Source organism: Kogia breviceps, chromosome 2 (genome assembly GCF_026419965.1).
Source record: "Kogia breviceps isolate mKogBre1 chromosome 2, mKogBre1 haplotype 1, whole genome shotgun sequence".
NCBI classification, from domain to species: domain Eukaryota; kingdom Metazoa; phylum Chordata; class Mammalia; order Artiodactyla; family Physeteridae; genus Kogia; species Kogia breviceps.
In genome coordinates this window covers 169,727,819-169,745,812 of record NC_081311.1, presented here as the reverse complement: position 1 = coordinate 169,745,812, position 17,994 = coordinate 169,727,819, and the positions used below count along the sequence as shown (strand labels likewise).

Below are 17,994 nucleotides of genomic sequence, written 5' to 3'. Positions count from 1 at the left end.
TGAAGAGGAAATAGGCAGCCTAACTAAAAAAGAATTCAGAGTAATAAAAGTAAAGATGATCTAAAATCTTGTAAATAGAATGGAGAAAATACAAGAAATGTTTAACAAGAAACTAGAAGAACTAAAGAGCAAACAAACACTGATGAATAACACAGTAAACGAAATTTAAAATTCTCTAGAAGGAATCAATAGCAGAATAACTGAGGCAGAAAAATGGATAAGTGACCTAGAAGATAAAATAGTAGAAATAACTACCACAGAGCAAAATAAAGAAAAAAAAATGAAAAGAATTGAGGACATTCTCAGAGACTTCTGGGACAACATTAAACGCACCAACATTCGAATTATAGGGGTCCCAGAAGAAGAAGAGAAAAAGAAAGGGACTAAGAAAATATTTGAAGAGATTATACTTGAAAACTTCCCTAATATGGGAAAGGAAATAGTCAATCAAGTCCAGGAAGTGCAGAGAGTCCCATACAGGATAAATCCAAGAAGAAATATGCCAAGATACATATTAATCAAGCTATCAAAAATTAAATACAAAGAAAACATATTAAAAGCAGCAAGGGAAAAGTAACAAATAACATACAAGGGAATCCCCATAAGGTTAACAGCTGATCTTTCAGCAGAAATTCTGCAAGCCAGAATGGTGTGGCAGGACACATTTAAAGTGATGAAAGGGAAAAACCTACAACCAAGATTATTCTACCCAGCAAGGATCCCATTCAGATTCGACAGAGAAATTAAAACCTTTACAGACAAGCAAGAGTAAAGAGAATTCAGCACCAACAAACCAGCTTTGCAACAAATGCTAAAGGAACTTCTCTAGGCAGGAAACACAGGAGACGAAAAAGACCTACAATAACAAACCCAAAACATTAAGAAAATGGTAATAGGAACATACATATCAATAATTACCTTAAATGTAAATGGATTAAATGCTCCAACCAAAAGACACAGACAGGCTGAATGGATACAAAAACAAGACCCATATATATGCTGTCCACAAGAGATCCACATCAGACCTAAGGACACATACAGACTTAAAGTAAGGGGATGGAAAAAGATATTCCATGCAAATGGAAATCAAAAGAAAGCTAGAGTATCAAGTCTCATGTCAGACAAAATAGACTTTAAAATAAAGACTACTACAAGACACAAAGGACACTACATAATCATCAAGGGATCAATCCAAGAAGAAGATATAACAACTGTAAATATTTATACACCCAAACATAGGAGCACCTCAATACAAAAGGCAAATGCTAACAGTCATAAAAGGGGAAATCGACAGTAACACAATCAGAGTAGGGTAATTTAACACCCCACATTCACCAATGGACAGATCATCCAAAATGAAAATAAATAAGGAAACACAAGCTTCAAATGATACATTAAACAAGATGGACTTAAATGATATTTATAGGACGTTCCAACCAAAAACAACAGAATACACTTTCTTCTCAAGTGTTCATGTAACATTCTCCAGGATAGATCATATCTTGGGTAACAAATCAAGCTTTGGTACATTTAAGAAAACTGAAAACATATCAAGTATCTTTTTTGAATACAACGCTATGAGACTAGATATGAATTACAGAAAAAAAATCTGTAAAAAATACAAACACGTGGAGGCTAAACAATACACTACTGAATAACCAAGAGATCACTGAAGAAATCAAAGAGGAAAGTTTAAAATACCTAGAAACAAATGACAATGAAAACACGATGACCCCAAACCTATGGGATGCAGCAAAAGCAGTTTTAAAAGGGAAGTTTATAGCAATACAGTCCTACATCAAGAAACAAGAAATATCTCAAATAAACAACCAAACCTTATATCTAATGCAGTTACAGAAAGAAGAACAAAAAACCCCCAAAGTTAGCAGAAGGAAAGAAATCATAAAGATCAGATGAGAAATAAATGAAAAAGAAATAAAGGAAACAATAGCAAAGATCAATAAATCTAAACACTGGTTCTTTGAGAAGATAAACAAAATTGATAAACCATTAGCCAGACTCATCAAGTAAAAAAGGTAGAAGCCTCAAATGAACAGAATTAGAAATGAAAAAGGAGAAGTAACAATTGACAATGGAGAAAAACAAAGGATCATGAGAGATTACTACAAGCAACTATATGCCAATAAAATGAACAACCTGGAAGAAATGGACAAATTCTTAGAAATGCACAACCTGCCAAGACTGAACCAGGAAAAAAGAGAAAATATGAACAGACCAATCACAAGCACTGAAATTGAAACTGTGATCAAAAATCTTCCAACAAACAAAAGCCCAGAACCAGATGGCTTTACAGGAGAATTCTATCAAACATTTAGAGAACAGCTAACACCTATCCTTCTCAAACTCTTCCAAAATATAACAGAGGGAGGTACACTCCCAAACTCATTTTATTAGGCCACCATCACCCTGATACCAAAACCAGACAAAGATGTAACAAAGAAAGAAAACTACAGGCCAATATCACTGATGAACATAGACGCAAAAATCCTCAACAAAATACTAGCAAACAGAATCCAACAGCACATTAAAAGGATCATACACAATGATCAAGTGGGGTTTATTCCAGGAATGCAAGGATTCTTCAATATACACAAATCAATCAACGTGATACACCATATTAACAAACTGAAGGAGAAAAATGATACAATCATCTCAATTGATGCAGAGAAAGCTTTTGCCAAAATTCAACACCCATGTATGATAAAAACCCTGCAGAAAGTAGGCACAGAGGGAACTTTCCTCAACATAATAAAAGCCCTATATGACAAACGCACAACCAACATCGTCCTCAGTGGTGAAAAACTGAAACCATTCCCACTAAGATCAGGAATAAGACAAGGTTGCCCACTCTCACCACTCTTACTCAACATAGTTTTGGAAGTTTTAGCCACAGCAATCAGAGAAGAAAAAGAAATAAAAGGAATCCAAACTGGAAAAGAAGAAGTAAAGCTGTCACTGTTTGCAGATCACATGATACTATACGTAGAGAATCCTAAAGATGCTACCAGAAAACAACTAGAGCTAAACAATGAATCTGGTAAAGTAGCAGGATACAAAATTAATGCACAGGGCTTCCCTGGTGGCGCAGTGGTTGGGAGTCTGCCTGCCGATGCAGGGGACACGGGTTCGTGCCCCGGTCCAGGATGATCCCACATGCCGCAGAGCGGCTGATTCCGTGAGCCATGGCCGCTGAGCCTGCGCGTCCGGAGCCTGTGCTCCGCAACGGGAGAGGCCACAACAGTGACAGTGCTGCTTACCGCAAAAAACAAAAAACAAAAAACAAAAACAAAAACAAAATTAATGCACAGAAATCTCTGGCATTCCTATACACTAATGATGAAAAAACTGAAAGTGAAATTAAGAAAAAACTCCCATTCACCACTGCAACAAAAAGAATAAAATATCTCGGAATAAATCTACCTAAGGAGACAAAAGACCTGTATGCAGAAAATTATAAGACACTGATGAAAAAAATTAAAGATGATACAAACAGATGGAGAGATATACCATGTTCTTGGATTGGAAGAATCAACATTGTGAAAATGACTCTACTACCCAAAGCAATCTACAGATTTCATGCAATCCCTATCAAACTACCACTGGCATTTCTCACAGAAGTAGAACAAAAAATTTCACAATTTGTATGGAAACACAAAAGACCCTGAATAGCCAAAGCAATCTTGAGAACAAAAAATGGAGCTGGAGGAATCAGGCTCCCTGACTTCTGACTATACTACAAAGCTACAGTAATCAAGACAGTATGGTACTGGCACAAAAACAGAACTAGAGATCAATGGAACAGGAGAGAAAGCCCAGAGATAAACCCACGCACATATGGTCACCTTATCTTTCATAAAGGAGGCAAGAATATACAGTGGAGAAAAGACAGCCTCTTCAATAAGTGGTGCTGGGAAAACTGGACAGCTACATGTAAAAATATGAAATTAGAACACTCCCTAACACCATACACAAAAATAAACTCAAAATGGATTAAAGACCTAAATGTAAGGCCAGACACCATCAAACTCTTAGTGGAAAACATAGGCAGAACACTCTATGACATAAATCACAGCAAGATCCTTTTAGACCCACCTCTTAGAGAAATGGAAATAAAAACAAAAATAAACAAATGGGACCTAATGAAACTTAAAAGCTTTTGCACAGAAAAAGATACCACAAACAAGAACGAAAGACAACCCTCAGAACGGGAGAAAATAGGTGCAAATGAAGCAACTGACAAAGGATTAATCTCCAAAATTTACAAGCAACTTATGCAGCTCAGTAACAAAAAAACAAACAACCCAATCCAAAAATGGGCAGAAGACCTAAATAGACATTTCTCCAAAGAAGATATACAGATTGCCAAGGAACACATGAAAGAATGCTCAACATTATTAATCATTAGAGAAATGCAAATCAAAATTACAATGAGATATCATCTCACACTGGTCAGAATGGCCATCATCAAAAAATCTACAAACAATAAATGCTGGAGAGGGTGTGGAGAAAAGGGAACACTCTTGCACTGTTAGTGGGAATGTAAATTGATGCAGCCCCTATGGAGAACAGTATGGAAGTTCCTTATAAAACTAAAAATGGAACTACCATACAACACAGCAAGCCTACTCTTGGGCATATACCCTGAGAAAACCATAATTCGAAAAGAATCATGTACCACAATGTTCACTGCAGCTCTATTTAAAATAGCCAGGACAGGGGGCTTCCCTGGTGGCGCAGTGGTTGAGAGTCCGCCTGCCGATGCAGGGGACGCGGGTTCGTGCCCTGGTCCGGGAGGATCCCGCATGCCGTGGAGCGGCTGGGCCCGTGGCCGCTGGGCTTGCGCTCCACAACGGGAGAGGCCACGACAGTGAGAAGCCCGTGGACCGCCCGAAAAAAAAAAAAAAAAAAAAATAAATAAATAAATAAATAAATAAATAAAATAAAATAGCCAGGACATGGAAGCAACCTAAGTGTCCATTGACAGGTGAAAGGATAAAGAAGACGTGGCACATATATACAATGGAATATTACTCAGCCTAAAAAGAAATGAAATTGAGTTATTTGTAGTGAGGTGGATGGACCTGGAGTCTGTCATACAGAGTGAAGTCAGTCAGAAGGATAAAAACAAATACTGTATGCCAACACACATATATGAAATCTTTTAAAACAAATTGGTTCTGGAGAACCTAGCGGCAGGACAGGAATAAAAACGCAGATGTAGAGAATGGACTTGAGGACATGGGGAGGGGGAAGGGTAAGCTGGGATGAAGTGAGAGAGTGGCATGTCCATATATACACTACCAAATGTAAAATAGATAGCTAGTGGGAAGCAGGTGCATAGCACAGGGAGAGCAACTCAGTGCTCTGTGTCCAACTAGAGGGGTGGGTTATGGAGGGTGGAAGAGAGATGCAAGAGGGAGGAGATATGGGGATATATGTATACGTATAGCTGATTCACTTTGTTATACAGCAGAAACTAACACATCACTGTAAAGCAATTATATCCAACAAAGATGTTAATAAAAAAAAAATACATATAAGGTAGACCTTACATAGCTGATTCGGTTATGTGGACTATATTTAATTATATAAATTAAACCTAACACTTTGAAGAATTGATGGATTAGTCAATTTTAGAGGAGTCTTGAACTTTTAAGATATACGAAGAACGGTAATATGCAAGTTTTAAAACTCTTCATTCCAGGAGCATTCTAATCATTTAGTTCTAAAAATAGAATTGAATACCACCAAGTTACTCAAATGGCAAGAGAGCTAAAATAGAAAAGTTCCAAAGATTTCAAAGAGAAGTAGATAGATCAAAATCTTTTCATTTTAATGTGTTTAAAAATGTATTTTGCAATTATAAATTGGTTTTTACTGTAGTGATATTTTAAATGGTCCCAAAATATAGGAATGGTTATGAAAATTATGATATATATATACAACATTATGTAGCCATTGAAAATGTTTATGAAGATCTTATAACATCATGAGAAGATGTTTGTTGCAATGGTAAGTCAAAAGAGCAGAACTCAAAATTCCATATTTAGTATAATCCCAGGTAAATTTTAAAAATCATTTAGAAGAAAAAAATATTGAAAGGAAATATACCAAAATATTAACAGGAGAAGTTTGAGTAGTGGAGAAAGGGTTTGTTTTCCTATTTTTTTCTCTTTTCTTTATGACGTTTACAATGGAGAAAGTATAACATTAACTTTTTCTAAGTTCTAAACAAAGATAATTTTATAAGGTCACTTAATCTTTCCATTACTGAGGTAACAGAAAAAAGCATTTAAACAAGTCATCAAGCTATCACATTTTAAGTGTAAAATTTGGTAAAAATTGGAAGAAAGCAGGCAAATCCTCACCTCAAGGCCGATTATTTTAACTTGACAACTGAGTTTTGTGTGTGTGTGTGTGTGTGCTAGGCGGGCCTCTCACTGTTGTGGCTTCTCCCGTTGCGGAGCACAGGCTCCGGACGCGCAGGCTCAGCGGCCATGGTTCACAGGCCTAGCCGCTCCGCGGCACGTGGGATCTTCCTGGACCGGGGCATGAACCCATGTCCCCTGCATCGGCAGGCAGATTCTCAACCACTGCGCCACCAGGGAAGCCCTTGACAACTGAGTTTTAATGAAACCATTAAAGTAGACTTCCCAGGACTTCCATGGTGGTGCAGTGGATAGGACTCCAAGCTCCCAATGCAGGGGGCCCAGGTTCAATTCCTGGTCAGGGAACTATAGCCTACATGCATGCTACAACTAAGAGATCATATGCCACAACTGGGGAGCCCTTGTGCCACAACTAAGGAGCCAGGAAGCCGCAACTAGGGAGCCTGCCTGCGGCAACTAAGGACCCCGCCTGCGGCAACTAAGGAGCCCTGGAGCCACAACTAAGGAGCCCACGTGCCGCAACTAAGGAGCCTCCGTGTTGCAACTAAGATCTGGTACAACCAAATAAATAAATATTTTTTAAAAAAGATGTTTAGGGGGCTTCCCTGGTGGCACAGTGGTTGAGAGTCCGCCTGCTGATGCCGGGGAACGTGGGTTCATGCCCCGGTCCGGGGGGATCCACATGCCGCGGAGCGGCTGGGCCCATGGGCCATGGCAACTGGGCCTGCGTGTCTGGAGCCTGTGCTCTGCAGCAGGAGAGGCCACAGCAGTGAGAGGCCCGCGTACCGCAAAAATAAATAAATAAATAAATAAATAAATATTTAAAAAGATGTTTAGGGACTTCCCTGGTGGTGCAGTGGTTAAGAATCCACCTGCCAATGCAGGGGACACAAGTTCGAGCCCTGGTCCGGGATGATCCCACATGTCACAGAGCAACTAAGCCCGTGCACCACAACTAATGAGCCTGTGCTCTAGAGCCCATGTGCCGCAACTACTGGAGCCCGCGTGCCACAACTACTGAAGCCTGTGCACCTAGAGCCCATGTTCTGCAACAAGAGAAGCCACCGCAATGAGAAGCCCGCGCACCACAACAAAGAGTTGCCCCCGTTCACCACAACTAGAGAAAGCCCACGCACAGCAACAAAGACCCAACGCAGACAAAAATAAATAAATTTTTTAAAAAGATGTTTAAAATAAACAAAGTATACTTCCCTATCAAAATCACAGAGAAGATAATCACTAGACAAAAAGAAACAAAAAACAACCTACTACTGAGTTTGTATTTTCCAAATCATACATGTGAGTCAACTCACATAATAAAGGCTGCCAGCGTTACAGATTGCCTGTGTTTATTCCGTGTACCTCATAGGCAAAATAGGAAAATAGTGTGGTCTCACTTGTGAAATATGATTGATTGAAGACTCCATCCTTCGAAGTTGGGACGCCTGGATATCCAGCATCTGCAGGACATTGTTGGCCAAGGTATTTATCAGATAGGCAACACTTGCTAAGGACTGGGTGGTGTAGGCTTTGGTTTCTTCTAGGGCTCGCTGCTTATCTGCTGACTAGAAAAACAAACAATCATTACTTCAAAGATAATCCATTCTATCAATCTAATCTTCAAAAATACTCATCAAAACCACTATGTTGCTGAATCTACACACACTAGTTTAAAATGCTTTGAAAACTAATTATCAGTATTCATGTAAACCCAACAACTAAATTATTGACTTGACTTCACTAATATTTTCAGGTTGAATAGATCCATCTTTGTACAGATACAAATAAAATCCCAAAGCTGTTGTTTAAAAAATGAGATCTGGGGGCTTCCCTGCTGGTGCAGTGGTTGAGAATCTGCCTGCTAATGCAGGGGACACGGGTTCAAGCCCTGGTCTGGGAGGATCCCACATGCCGCGGAACAACTAGGCCCGTGAGCCACAACTACTGAGCCTGCGCGTCTGGAGCTTGTGCTACGCAACAAGAGAGGCCGCGATAGTGAGAGGCCCGTGCACTGTGATGAAGAGTGGCCCCCGCTTGCCACAGCTAGAGAAAGCCCTCACACAGAAACGAAGACACAACACAGCAAAAATAAGTAAAATAAATTAATAAACTCCTACATCCAACATCTTCTAAAAAAAAAAAAGAGATCCGATGGATATTTTGAGTAATGACAGCAAGTACAGTACATAGCTTCTCAAGGTCACTGTTTGGAAAAGTAGCATTGATTTGAATGAGTAAATTCTGGTGTACATTTTTCTACTTTCCTGAATTCCTCTTTTCCTTTCACTCTAACATGTAAAATGTATTTATAAAGAAAAGTCTGTTTAAAGTAATAATGACAAAATAATAATGATAAATTAAAATGATGAAGTAAATAAAATGATAATAATCATGATAAATAATGATAAATTAAAATAAAAGTAATAAAAAGGACACTTTCTTCCCAAGCATCTTAAGTATTATAACCCTATGGAACATGAACTACCACATATCATAAACCCTACTTGAAAAATGGAGAGTACACAGTAAAAAGTGGTTAAGTGATTATTTCCAAGGTTACAAAGGAAAGCAACTGTAAAGTTACATATTCTATACTGCTGACAAACACCATTTTCTTGCCCCAGTTCTACAGAAAGACTCTATGGTTCAGTAGAATGTACACAAGCGTCTGAATCAGAAAGCTTTTATCTTAATGTCAGTTCTACTATTACAGCATGTCATATTTTAAGCAGTTGTGAACATCCAGTAAGATAATGAATGTAAAACCACTTTCTAATACTATAAATCATTATATCTAACAACCGTCATTACCTCTTTGAGTAGTCATTAACTGTTCAAAGTCCACTATGTCCCACTCTCCCCTCTCCCACACCGTTTAGGACTCTAAACTTCTTTAGGACTCTACACTTCTAAACTTACCTTAGAAAAATAGTCAAATAAGAAAAAGACACAGACAAGGATGTTCACTGACAGTTAATGGTGAAAAAGAAAAAAACATGAGACTGATTAAACAATATATTCATATACTACATTTATGCAGTAATGAAAATAGTATTGTTATATATTACTGATATGGAAAAATATCTACAAAATAGCTAATTGAAAGAGAGCTGGTTACAAAGTACCTTAACACAATCATCCTAATTTTGTAGGTGCCTGTGTATAAATGTAAGTACAAGAAAAAAGTCAGAAAAAGTAAGGCCCAAAATGTTAACATAAGTTTTCTCTGAATGTTAGGAATATAATTTGAGTCTTTTAATGATTTTTAATATGGTCTAAATTTTTTTTTTTTTACCTTGGGCATAAATACTTGCATTATCAGAAAGAGTAAAGCTATATTACTTTGTAAAACCATAGTGCATGCATTAATACAAACCTTAAGTGCTCTGTCCTAGTCAACTGCTCAACAAGGAATATTTGTAAGGAATAAGAGCACCAAAACAATTTTTTTAATCCTTCTGAAATGTATTTTACATTTGTATACTTATTTAAACAATAATTTTGGGCTCAAGAGATTTTTGTTATTTCTAAGAGCCAAATGAAGCTTTAAAGTGTTGAGGCTGCTGCACATCTGCTGTATGGATAAGTCAACTCTCGTACATTCACTAAGGTTTTATAAGAACCTAACTTTACAAGAGCTGATATTCTAAGTTTTCGAGTTTTGTGCTTGCTTCAGCATCACATATTCTAAGTTGGAAATTGTTTTCCTATAAAGTTAAGTGCTGAATAAAAACCTGAATAAATGCAAACAGAACCTATTTCAATAAAACTGATATCAAAATTGCTACTTTAACCTAGAAGCCTTATAAATGACAATAGAGAAGCTACAATATCTTATTTTATATGTAAGAAATAGTGAACAGCACTGTAATAGAGGTTATTTTGTAATTCTTAAACAATGTCTAATAAGTAAACACCTGTGACTATATATTCTTATCTTTTGCTACAACCAAGTTTAATTATCACAGTTATAGTTCATGCATTAAAGGCACTATGACACCTCAACCCAGTTATCTAATATTCCTACTTAAATGGGATTAAGTTCCTGAAAAAAAGAAGAAATTTAGATAAAAGAAAAAATTATCATATGCTTATAGAGGAATATTATAATGTATGCTATGGTAAGTACAAATAGTCCTATGAGAAAAGATTCTTACATAGAATAAAGTGACCTATTGCCAAGATCCATCCTAGGCAATGATTAATCCTTCCTACTTTGTTATTTCTTCACTTTCCCTTATGATACTGACTTCTTATCTCTACACGGAGATGTTCCCAAAGACTCTGTCTTCAGACTACTCTTCTTGCTGTATTTGCAACCCTCAGAAAGAAATTTCATTCCTTCCTTAGCTACCACTTCCAAGCACAGAATTTTAAAATCTGTTTACATCTTAACTTCCATCTCTCCCAAACCCATATTTCTGTTTACATGGCACCTCACCGTGTATAATGTGCTATCAGTATATCTATAACTCATCATCTTCCCCAAAACTACTTCCTCCTATTTTTGTTAATAACATTATTACTCCATCACCTCAGATATTTTCAAAGTCTCTGTATCCTACACCTAATCCGTTTCCATGATCCTTATATTCTATCTGTGCCAACACATCATTTCCTTTCTTTCAACTGCTACTGCCTACATTCTACTTCAGGCCCTCGTTATCTCTTGCCAGGACTACTATACCAGTTTCTAGGTCAGATTGTTGTATCTTACACATGGTCCTGCAGATTCATCTTTCTAAATCAGTTCTGAAGCCCCCAGAGCTTCATTTACCTACTTAAATAAAAACTCCTTTACTTATCATTTACAGTCTTCCTTAATATGGCCTAGAACTTATCTTCCATTCAACCCTACTTGAACCTTAGATTACAGTTTAATTAGACTTAACGGTTCATAAAACAGACCTTGGTTTCTTACCTTTGTGCCTTTGCCTATTTTCTTCACCTGAACCCATCAACTTCACCAACAACCCATCCCCAACCTTATCATCCCTGATTGTGATACTGATCATTTCTTACTGAGAATTCCCACAGGATTTTGTTTTCAGATTTACAGCACATACTTCATAATATCTGGCTGGCCAAAAAGTTCGTTCGGGTTTTTCACAAGGTGTTACGGAAAAACCCAAATGAACTTTTGGGCCAACCCAATATGTGCATGTTTCATTGACCCAAACTCCCACGCCCCCTAGTGGGAAGACCTTGAGGGTAAGTATTATGCCTTCACATCACATTACACACAGGCAATACATATTATCTGTTGAAGTGTATCTACCAAAATGTTCCAGAGAATCAAAGTTACTTCCATCACCCAATAGGCAGCGAGGGTGGGGAGGAAGAAGTGATACAGAAAGATTTCTTTGACCTCCAGAAGCTTTGGCACCATCCATGGTACTCATGCCTTACTGTGTACCCCTAAAAAGAAAGTTCAAACTTGTTTTTCAATTTGATGTTCTACGATGGGTGCTGAGAAATTTGAAGAATAAGAACGTTACACCCTCTAGAGCAGCTCAAGACAGTAGTATTATTACCACTAGGTTACTACCATTATTTATTTTTCCTTTTCACTTCTACTAATAGGACAACAGATTTGGTAGAAATTTAAGTATATAGATAATGGGGAGGGGGTAGGAAAAGAATGATAATATTTAAGAAGGACGTGTATGGACATGCAGGAGAGAATTCTCCTCTACTGATCATACCCTTGAGATCTACTGTCTGTTTCTTTCTCTTCTCCAGCAGTAATTCTCTCACCCACTCTAGTCCAGCCTGTTACTCTACCTGTAAAATATGTAATTATTTTTGCTCTGGGTATAAACTATTACCACATTAGGTAAAGTACAGGTACTAAGTTCTCATTCAATCAGTTATCTTATCTAAAATATTAAACAATTTCTTCTAGACCTGCCATGATTAATTTCATCAGTTCATTTCAATAAACCCTTATTGACTGAATGTATATTACATGACAGACATTGTACTATGTACTAGAATATGAAAATGAAACACGTTCTCTGCACTCAAGAAGATTTTAGACCAATACAGAGAAAGGCATATAAAACAGAAAATGTTAATGCAGAATGGTCAGGGAAATGAATGCCATCCAACTAGGAACACTATCTTAGATGACCATCCAAGTGGAGTCTCACAGAATGGAGTTAATCCTGCCAAGCAGGAGTAAGAGAAGATATTCCAGGCAGAGCAAACAGCCTAAATAAGGGCACAGAGGCATGAAAAAGATTCTTGAATCCAGAACACATGTAAGTTTGGTATTATTAACATATCATCAGTTCACTACTGCCCCTACTGTAAGACTGAGACGTGCTGAAATTTAAGATTAGTATAGTAAGTAACCGTTTTCTTTCTCACAAAATTGTTAAAATAAAATATCACACATATAATTAACCTAGTAAGGTCATGGCAGAGTCATAGCACCTGACTCAATAATGGGGCTGAGGAGAGGTGAGTATTCTTAGATTACCTATTTACTGAGCTTTTTCTTTTTTTTTTTTTAAATAAATTTATTTATTTATTTATTTTTGGCTGTATTGGGTCTCCATTGCTACGCACAGGCTTTCTCTAGTTGCGGCGAGAGGGGGCTACTCTTTGTTGCAGTGTGCGGGCTTCTCATTGCGGTGGCTTCTCTCGTTGCCGAGCACGGGCTCTAGGCACGCGGGCTTCAGTAGTGTGGCATGCGGTCTCAGTAGTTGTGGCTCGCGGGCTCTAGAGCGCAGTCTCATTAGTTGTGGCACATGGGCTTAGTTGCTCCGCGGCATGTGGGATCTTCCTGGACCAGGGCTCGAACCTGTGTCCCCTGCATTGGCAGGCAGATTCTTAACCACTGCGCCACCAGGGAAGCCCTGAGCTTTTTCAATTCTGCATTCCAAAAAATCTTGTTACTAAAACAAATTGAAAAAAAGGCCCCATCACTAAATCTCACAGAAATTAAAGTAATAATTTCTAAAATATATGCCAATCATTATATACAAATAGAAAAATTTTTCCAAAAGACCATACAAAATATTAGAAATATACTTATGTCTTCAGAATTGTTCAAATATTAATTTCTATGATGCCTAAAAGGGAATATATTCATTTGCTTCCAAATTCCTGGATAGAGAATGCAGTCTACAAAAAAAAGTATGGCATTCAAATTAGAATGAGTCATACAAGTCATAGTGAAAAACAGCAAAGCACAATTAGATAAACATGGACAGTTCACCAAGGAAAGAACACAAGACAAACATGAACATGGGAAAACAATCAGCCACACAAATGATAGGGGGAAAAAAATGACAGAAACAAAGCACCATTTTACCAAGTAATTAACAAGAAAAAAGTTTTAAAGAACATACCTGCATCATTTTAAATTTGCTTTGTGGTTATCTTGCTTTGGTAGACGAAGAAAGAGAAGCACATGCCAAGGATGCCAAATACTCTTATGAAAGGAAAAGTAATACTGAACGTGCCAGGAGACTGCAGAAATCAAGAGAAAGAACTATTTTAAGAGGACGACATGGTCATGCTACTAAGAAGAAAGATGAGGTCAGAAAAGTATCCAGTAAATGGCTGTGGCAATATGGAATTGCTTGATGAATTTTTAAAAAGCATTTTTAGCTGAGTAGTAGTGTAGAAATCAGATCAGAATGAATTTTAAGAATTGAGATGGATGCTGGGAAAGCAGCCCTAAGGTCCACAGAGCCGTGGTTCATTAGAGGTGCCACTTAAATGTACAACAGGAACTACCAAGGGGAAAGCTGGCTGTAGGAGTCCGAAGCTCAGGAGAGAGGTCAGAGTGGGAAATAAACACCTGTCATTGGTGTATAGATAGTACTTACAGCATGAACCTAGAAGAGGATACCTGAGGAGTATAAATGCAAATCTGAGAATTCATCCCTGGGGCATGCCAACATTTCGAGGAAGGACTCTCCTAAAGAGAAGCCAGCAAAGGGAGAACAAAGGAGCAGCCAGTGAGGTAGAAGGAGAAAGCCTGGGGAATGTGTAATCATGGACTTAAGAGAGGAAAATATTCAGAGGAATGTTTTCCTTCAGCTGAGTTGAAAGCTGCTGAGCAAAAAAACAAGATGAGAACAAAGACATGGATCCAACATGGTGCTCATCAATGACCTTGACAAGTGACATCTCAGGGGACAGACTATCAGGTGGAGGAAGAACTAAGTTTGAGTTCCTCAAACCAGAGGACAGATCAACATGGACTCCTGTCCTCAGAGGAATATGGATGATCTTCCCCCAAGGGGATCATTTGTGCTTGCCTTGGAAAGATGAGTCTGATCTGGATGCATAGATGTCTAGGGTGAGACAGGATGTACATAGTTTGCCCAGCCAAGGAACCACAGAATCAGGTCTCCTGGGAGGAGCAAAAACCAGGTGAAGCAGAGAGCACATGGTGGGGAGTTGGGGGTAATACAGCTTGAGCTGCAGTAGAATCTGGTCATGGGTATCTGGAGCTAGCTGGAGGCCCTGTATTCCTGCTCTGGCAGGAGGACCTGCCCTTGAGGAACATAGTGATGGGAATGGGAGAGCCCAAGGAAGAAGAGGAGCTGAATGTGTATATGTTGTGGGGCAGGGTCCGTGGAAGGGGGCCAGAGGGAGAAGAGGTGCCTGGAAGGAGGACCAGCCTGACAATCTCCTTCTTCCTTCAAGTGCCAATGCCAGCTCTCACCACCTGAGGACATCCTTCTGGAGCCTTTCTAAGGGCATAGTTTAGAGGTCCATCCTCCCCACTCCCATAAGGCCCATGCTGACTCTGGTATAAAAAAATGCTGCCCCTAGGGCAAACTGTTTCTAATTCTCACCTGAACAGGTCCTGTTGGTATTTACAACTGCTTCACGATTTCTCTTTCATTCTGAAATCCTACAACACCCGACTTGTATTGAGTGTCTCCTGTATGCCAGATGACTAAGCATATACCAGCATGAGTACTGAGTGGAGGAGGTGGCGGGTGGCAGGCCTCTCCTGGGTGGAGAGGATGGCCTTGTGGCTTTCAGTCCGATGCTCCCACAGGTGTCGGTGGTTGAGTCACCTCCCTCACTCTTTATCCCACGTTCTCTGGGAATTCACCTTATGAAACTGTCCTCTCTTCACTATACACTTGGGCCCAGCATGTCCATCCTGGGTGTTTTACGTTCCATTACCTTTTCCTTGTTTGGGAACTTTCATTCTCCGATTAAAAATATTTTTTTGAAATTAAAAAGAAAAAAGAAAAGAAGAATTGAAGAAAGCACATATAGACAACTCTTTGTAAAATGTTTGGCCATACAGCAAATTAAAGAAATGGAACCAGCTAGAAGAGAATATAGAGTTAAAGAAAAGTTTATTTTAAGGTGGAAAATACCAGAGCAGTTTTACATGCTGAGATAAACAATCTAATGAGACAGGAAAGGTGGAAGAGGCAAATGGGTTTAAGGAAAGGAACAAAATATTTGAGAAGGGGAGAGCTCAAATGGAGTGACCAGTCTTTGACTGGAGGAGGACAGTTGTTTTAGAAACTGCAGTCTTTGGAAAAAAGAAAAAGGAGAAAGTTGCTGCAGTTAAAAGGTTTATAGATTTTAATCTGGGAAGATGAAGATTTAGTCTAGTAGCTTTAATCTCTGAAGTATGAAGCAGGGCAATATATAAAAATGAAGAGGGCAGAGAGATGTGTGGATATAAAAAGAGACAGATGAAAAAAAAAATAGAGAGACATGAAGATAAGACATATTTATCTCAGGGCTTCCCTGGTGGCGCAGTGGTTAAGAATCCACCTGCCAATGCAGGGGACACGGGTTTCAGCCCTGGTTCGGGAAGATCCCACATGCCGCAGAGCAACTAAGCCCATGCACCACAGCTACAGAGCCTGTCCTCTAGAGCCCATGTGCTACAACTACTGAGCCTGTGCTCTAGAGCCCGCGTGCCACAACTACTGAAGCCCACGTGCCTAAAGTCTGTGCTCCGCAACCAGAGAAGCCACCACAATGAGAAGCCCGCACACCACAACAAAGAGTAGCCCCCGCTCACCGCAACTAGAGAAAGCCTGCACTCAGCAACAAAGACCCAATGCAGCCATAAATAAATAAATAAATGTATTTTTTTTAAAAAACCATTCTCAATTCTATCTTACTAAAAAAAAAAAAAAAAAAAGACATATTTAGCTCAGAAAGTAAAAAACAGAAAATGGATTAAACGAGATCATGTAGGCCAAGAATTTAGCACAGAACTTGGCACAACAGAAGAGCTCAATAAATGATAGAAGTTTTTATGTTACCTGATCTCCAGATGTAGAAAATCTTTTAAATATAAAGCAATGCTCAGGAAGGACAACTACAATCTCCAAAACTGCTATATTATAAAAGTTTTGAAATAATATAATAAAGCTTCAAAATATAAACAAGCAAATCAAAAGCCTACACCCAACAGGGTAACAAACATGTAAATTTAAATACACAAATTTAAGATAGAAAATTTAAAACCAACTCTGTAAATGACAGTTATATTGAAAAGACAAGCCACAAACTGGTTTACAATATCTACAAAACATATTTGATAAAGAACCAGCATCCAAAATACACATGGAACTCTTAAAACTCAACAATAAGAAAACAATCAAATTTTTAATGGGCAAGAGATCTGAACAGATACCTCACCAAAGAAGATATACAGATGGCAAATAAGCATATGAAAAGATTCAACATTATATGTCATGATGGAATTGCAAACTAAAACAAAATAGCACTACACACCTATTAGAACACCTAAAATCCGAAACACTGACAACACCAAATGATGGAGAGGAAGTGGAAGGAGAACTCTCACTCATTGCTGGTGGGAATGCAGAATGGTACAGCCACTTTGGAAGACAGTTTGGCAGTTTCTTACAAAACTAAATACACTCTTACCATATGATGCAGTAACCATGCTCCTCAGTATTTACTCAAATGAGCTGAAAATTTATGTTTATACAAATTTTGCACAAGGATATTCTTATCATATGATCCAGCACTTGGTATTTTCCTAAAAGAGCTGGAAACTTATGTCCACACAAAAACCTATATATAGATATTTATAGAAGCTTTATTCATAATTGCCAAAACTTAAAAGCAACCAAGATGTCCTTGAGTAGGTGAATGGAGAAATAAACTGTGGTACATCAAACAACTAAATACTATTTAGCACTAAAAAGAAATGAGCTATCAAGCCATGAAAAGACATGGAGGAATAATAAATGTATACTACTAAGTGAAAGAAGCCAATCTGAAAAGGCTACATACTGTATGAGTTTAACTATATGACATTCTGAAAAAGGCAAAATTATGGAGACAGGAAAAAAGATCAGTGGTTGCCAGGAGTTTGTGGAAAGGGAGGGAGGGATAAATAGGTGGAACCCAGGAGATTTTTAGGGCGGTGAAACTATTCTGTATAATACTGTAATGGTGGGTACATGTCACTATACATTTGTCAAAACTCATAGAATGTGAAACACCGAAAGCAAACCCTAATGTAAACTACAGACTTTAGTTAATAATTACAATATTAGTTCAGCTTTGATAATGTACCACACTAGTGCAGGATGTTAATAAAAGG

At 38.3% G+C, this 17,994-nt stretch overlaps 1 protein-coding gene across 50 annotated transcripts in view; it reads right to left on the bottom strand.

Annotated features, from left to right (window-relative positions):
- The window catches only part of ABI2 (abl interactor 2), a 105,291-nt gene that overhangs the window by 58,492 nt on the left and 28,805 nt on the right, over positions 1 to 17,994 (bottom strand). For 43 of the 50 annotated variants that reach the window (XM_067026632.1, XM_067026614.1, XM_059053413.2 and 40 more), the window contains exon 2: positions 7,808 to 7,975. The exons of the other annotated variants lie outside the window; for them this stretch is intronic. In XM_067026632.1, coding sequence (XP_066882733.1) covers positions 7,808 to 7,975 — 168 coding nt within the window. The remainder of the gene's footprint in view (positions 1 to 7,807; positions 7,976 to 17,994) is intronic. 50 annotated transcript variants of the gene reach the window in all.